Source organism: Prunus avium, chromosome 1, assembly GCF_965620075.1.
Source record: "Prunus avium chromosome 1, drPruAviu1.hap1.1, whole genome shotgun sequence".
Classification (NCBI taxonomy): domain Eukaryota; kingdom Viridiplantae; phylum Streptophyta; class Magnoliopsida; order Rosales; family Rosaceae; genus Prunus; species Prunus avium.
This window is the reverse complement of record NC_142284.1, coordinates 13839659-13845192: the sequence shown is the minus strand read 5'-3', so window position 1 is coordinate 13845192 and position 5534 is coordinate 13839659. Positions and strand designations below refer to the sequence as shown.

The 5534-nt window shown below is 39.8% G+C and overlaps 1 protein-coding gene across 1 annotated transcript; it reads left to right on the top strand.

The window, feature by feature from the left end:
* The first annotated feature begins 1029 nt into the window (after positions 1 to 1029).
* On the top strand, positions 1030 to 5022 carry LOC110773929 (disease resistance-like protein DSC1). Its single transcript, XM_088246708.1, has 6 exons — positions 1030 to 1093; positions 1673 to 2394; positions 2537 to 2932; positions 3037 to 3178; positions 4019 to 4336; positions 4490 to 5022. The coding sequence occupies exons 1-6, from the start codon at positions 1030 to 1032 to the stop codon at positions 5020 to 5022; spliced, it is 2175 nt and encodes a 724-aa protein (XP_088102834.1).
* Positions 5023 to 5534: the final 512 nt, after the last annotated feature.

Genomic DNA, 5534 nt, shown 5'->3' with positions numbered 1-5534 from the left:
GCTTTAAAGGGGCTCTATTTTGAACTTGGGCGTAAATTATAACATTATGCCTAAACATAGTCAAATAATGGGGCAATTCTTGATATCTCTTCATTCTTGAACTTACATATGATGAATTAAGAGAAAGGTAAAGATTTGGATGTGGTTGAAAGTTAATGGGAGAGTCAGTGAGAATAAGAATATTGAATGTATTTTTCAGCACCGTCCTCACTTAGGTTGCTCCAAGGATGCTATACTTGTTTGAAACCACTTCCATTCACTCATATTGCTTGGACATACAATTTTAGATTGCGATGACATAATTAGCAGTTGAAAGATTTAACAGGATTGTAAAAGTTCTAGCGTTCTCATGGGGAACTATTCCGCAGATGCAACATGCCCTTTAGGACGCAAACCTCTCAAAGCTTTGAGGGTTTCCAGATCAGGCATCACCCCTTGTTCGATCATTTCCTCAATGAGCCTCAAAGCTTTACCTATCCTTTAGCTTGCATATAGCCGTTGACCAAGGCTTTATAGCAAGAAGCAATATCAGGGACATGATCTTTTATCACCATTAAACTCTGGCCTCAACTACTTTACGAGCCTCTTCTGGCATCCCTCCTTGGAAGAGAGCATCCAAAAGTATTCTCAAAGTTATGATATCAGGTAAGACTCCCTGAACTACCGTTTCATCAAACAACCTTGTGGCTTTTGAGTTTGTCAGGCTTAGGTGCGAGATAATCTTTCTTGTTTTAAGCCTCCTCCTCCGCATGTAATTTTCTTCATTGAATTCAATGTATATTATATATTAGAAATTTATTTTGCATGAGTTAGATTTCAGCTTGAAGTTGGAATGGCTTCATTATTTAGCTCGACTCTACTTTAATGGAAGCTGCCCTGCCTGCCTGGCCCAGGTTGGAAGCAAATACCATTCACATTGGGTAAATGAAAGAGAAAGTAAAGTCTGAAGAAGTGCCTTATGGCAAGAATCAAATCATCAGATAAAAAGAAAAAATCGTAAAGATTAAAGAAAGAAAGAAACCGCGAAAAATGGGTGATCGAATGTGTGCGCGCATAGGGACGAGACGAGTGCTGGTTCATGCTCTAGTGGCAGGCAATTGAATTAGGATCTTCGCCACGTCTCACCGGGTCGCAGAACCCGACCCGGCCCATAAATAAAGTTTCTATCTCTCCACTCCAGGCTCCACCCAGCTTTAGCTTTCCTGTTCATGGGCCGCTCTGAGGTAGGCCCAATGGATGAGACACATGGCGTTTTCTTGTTTGATACACGTAAGGTTCGATTAATAAACTTAGAAAAACAATATTTTCAACAAAGGGGTTCGAACACCAGACCTCCTTGGAAGAATCATTCTCACTTTCCACTGGAGCAAACAACCTTCTTATGTAAGGTTGCCATAAATATGGTATATAATTAGTTACTCCTAATAATAAATATTATAAAAAAATATGAAAGCATGCATGTGCATCTGAAGATGCGCCGAAACGAACGCTCTTTTTCTTTCATTTGTATTTTTTTATTCTTTTTCTTCTCCCCATATCTCATCTCTCCCAACGCCATCAATTACTATTTTTTTTCCCATCTTCTTCCTTCGTCACTTTCCATTTCTCCCTCTCTCTTCTTATTTCTTTTTCCCATCTTCTTCTCCGTCTATTGGATCAACTTTTACTCGAGAAAGGATCAGCCGTACAAAGGCCCTCATTGTTCTTGATGATGTGAATGCTTCAAGCCAACTAGAATTTCTTGTTGGTGACCATGATCAGTTTTGCCGCGGAAGTCTAATCATTATAACAACTAGAGATAGGAGCCTACTTGAGGAAAGGGTTGATGATGATAAGATATACGAGGTTGAGAGATTAAGTCCCAATGAAGCTCTTCAGCTCTTTCAGTCGCATGCTTTCAAAAATAAGTCTCCAAAAGCAGATTTTTCTGAGTTGTCAAGAAAGGTGGTACATTATGTTAAAGGCATTCCATTAGCTCTTAAAACTCTGGGTCCCTTATTCCTTCCACACAAGAGAATAGAAGATTGGGAAGAAGAATTGAGCAAATTGAAAACATTCCCTAACGAAGAAATTCTGAGTGTGTTGAGACATAGTTACAATGGATTAGAAAAGAATGAGAGGGAGATATTTCTCGATATAGCATGTTTTTATAAAGGGATGGATATGGATTTTGTGATAAAAATGATACATCTTCACGGTTTCTATGCGGTGGGGATTAAAGTTCTCATTGCTAAGTCCCTCATATCGATTTCAACAAGTAACTGCCTAGAGATGCATGATATGTTACAAGAAATGGGTTGGGCAATTGTTCGTGAACAATGTATCGAAGAGCCAGGAAAACGCGATAGGTTGTGGGATGCTGAGGATGTCTGTCATGTGCTGGAAAATAATACAGTAAGAGCCAAAGCATTTCATAGAAAAGAAAAATATCATGAGCTTTCTATGGAAAGACACCATAGAAAACTCATTTTTGATAAACATGTCAACTTCTGTTATATGTTTTATTCTCATTTATACTTTGCTATTTGATTCTCAGGGAACTGCAACAGTTCGATCCATATCCTTTCACCCCACTGCGACTACAAAGCTGAGTGGTGCAGCAGCCTTCCAAAATATGTATAATTTAAGATTGCTAAAGATTTATGATCCTCATCTAAGCTCCAAACGTGACTTCCAGCGTATGGATATAGAGTTCAATTACATCAACAGAATGCTAAAGGATTATGGACTCTCCTTCCAATTGTCATTGTCATTAATGTTCAACAATTTCGATCTCTCCCAAGGTCTAGAGTCTCTTCCTGATGCTCTTCGGTATCTTCACTGGCTGGCATACCCTTTGAAATCTCTGCCTACGAAATTTTCAACGAAAAATCTCGTCGAACTTCGAATGCCTTGCAGCAAAGTAGTTGGGCAAATTTGGAATAAAGGCCAGGTACATATATATAAATTATATGCTTATTTTAGTTCTTGTATAAGTTGTGGAAAGTTTTGTGGTGAATTTAATGATTCAGAACATTTCTCTTTAATTTGTCACAGAAACTTGGGAACTTAAAAGTGATCGATCTTAGTTACTGCAAGCATCTGACTGAAGTTCCTGATCTGTCTGGGAGTTCAAACCTTGAGCATATAGATCTTTGTGAATGTACAAATTTGGTTCAGATTCCTTCTTATTTTCAAAATTTTCACAAACTTACTTATCTTGATCTGGGAGGCTGCCTCAATCTCAACTATCTTCCTGAGATGCCTGTCAACATTGAATCCTTAGATTTATCTAAGACTGCAATAAAGGAATTGCCTTCATCAGTTTGGTCTCTAGAAAAACTTTGTTCCTTGAATGTTACTCATTGTAAAGCCCTTGAGAAACTTCCGAGCAACAGTTGTAATCTGAAAGTCTCTGGTACTTTTAGTCTAAACGGCTGCGAATCTCTTGGCGAGTTTTCTGAGCTTCCCAGGTATACAAGTTACCTAGATTTGAGTGAGACAGCAATAAAAGAATTGCCGTCATCATTGGAGTCTCTCTTCGGTCTCACTACAATTCGTCTCTTCGCTTGTGACAGCCTTCTGAGTCTCTCAACGAGCATTCGCAAGTTAAAATCTCTTGAGAGTCTTGATCTTCAATTATGCTCTGAATTCCAATACTTCCCAGAAATACTGGAGCCTATGGAACATTTGACGTCTCTTAGTTTATCAAGTACAGCGCTTAAAGTTCTACCCTCATCGATAGGAAATCTAATTGGGCTTCGAAAATTAGATCTCCATGACTGCTGGCACCTTGAGATTGTCCCAAACAGTATCTACAATCTAAGTAATCTTGAAACTCTAAACTTTCATGGCTGCAGGAGCCTTGGGAAATTGCCTCCAGTCTCAGTAGACCAAGTCAGATTGCTCTCTTTGAGAGAACTAATCCTCGCTGAGTGCAGTATCAAAGAAATCCCTGATGCTCTCGTTTGCTTAACCTCATTATGTTCCTTAGATTTGGAAGATACCGAAATTAAGAGCATACCTGCAAGCATCAAACAAGCTGCTCGGCTGTCTTGCCTGCGCCTAACCTATTGCAAGAGCCTTGAATATTTACCAGAGCTCCCCCCATTGCTGCAATGTCTTGAAGCAGGTCGTTGCACGTCACTGAAGGAAGTGTCAAGTTCAAGGACTGCACTCACACAAGGTTGGGACGTATTTTCTCCTCCACGGCTTGAGGAGAAACGTATATTTTCTGGATGTCCAAAGTTGGATGAGAATGCAAGAAGCAACATAATGGCTGATGCACAGCTCAGAATTATGCGAATGGCAACTGCATCATCAAAATTTAAAGAAGAAGCATCATATGATTCAGATGATTCCAATGATGAATATGAACCAGATAATAGAAATGAATTAAAGGTCTCTCTCTCTACCTCACGCACACACTCTCTGTCACTCTCACTTCTGTTGAAGCAGCTTCAATTTTTTTTTTCTCTAGTTTAATAACTATGATCACCATCCATGGTACAGGAACTTTTTTATTGGGGATCTTTTGTTGCCATTAACTGTCCGGGGTATGAAATTCCAAATTGGTTCAGCCATCAAAATGAGGGATCTTCAATAAACATCAAGCTTCCTCCTGATTGGTTTCGTACTGATTTCTTGGGCTTCGCTCTTTCTGTTGTTGTATACAGCAAGAATAATGCTGGATGGTTGGACTGTGGATACAAGTACATCTTTGACATTGGATGCAAGTACAACTTCAAAACTAGCAATGGTGAAAGCCACGAAATCAACCATCCTTTTTATAGTCCGTATCCGTATGTATGGACTTCAGTTGATTCTCATGAGTTGTTTGTGTGGTGGTATAATAATGTCTTTCAAGTTGTAGGGGGAGCTGAAATCCCCACGGCCTTCTACAAACTAGTCACTGAGGCCTCTGTTGACTTCTCACTGAAACAAGACCGCCGCAAACCCTTTCCGGAGTTGGAGGTGGTAAAGTGTGGAATCTGCCTGTTGTATGCCCAAGATGCTGAGATCATCAAGCAAAGGAATTTGTAGCATTTATCCTTCTAACTGAGATCATGTGTTTAAATTCTCCTTCACCAATATCGCTTGTTCAAAACATAAAAATGTAGAAGAAGAAAATTTTAATTTTCTTTTTATGAGGTGCAAGATAATTTTAATTTGCCCTCTCCTCCCCATGTAAGCTGTGGGAGCAAATTTCCTCCCACGAGAATATTCGATTGAGATTCCTTTGTCTTCTCCGCTTCTCTTTCTCCCTGCAAAATAGATTGGAGTAAAAAGACCACACCCGGGGGTGTTGGCCAAAGGCCCTCCGATGCTTAAGTTAGGTTGGGTATTTCAAGGAAAACCGGGTGGCCGGAGCCGTGTGTGGTGGCCGGAGCCTTGTGTGAGAGAGAGAAAGAATAGGAAGGGAGAAGGGTTTATGAGAAATAATTTATGCAGAGTTTTAGTAGGAATTCATACGTACCTACATCCTCGTGTGTAGCCCATATTTATAGAGGGTCTCAGAGGCTTTAATTTGGCGAGGTTGGTGGGGTTGGTGTATT

What these genes read in the sequence shown, in the direction of transcription:
- LOC110773929 (XM_088246708.1), top strand. Translation starts at nt 1,030, where the DNA reads ATGGGTGATCGAATGTGTGCGCGCATAGGGACGAGACGAGTGCTGGTT. An exon ending in ATGTGCTGGAAAATAATACA is followed by an intron (nt 2,395 to 2,536) that starts GTAAGAGCCAAA and finishes TTTGATTCTCAG; the next exon opens with GGAACTGCAACAGTTCGATC. An exon ending in AGCATCATATGATTCAGATG is followed by an intron (nt 4,337 to 4,489) that starts ATTCCAATGATG and finishes CATCCATGGTAC; the next exon opens with AGGAACTTTTTTATTGGGGA.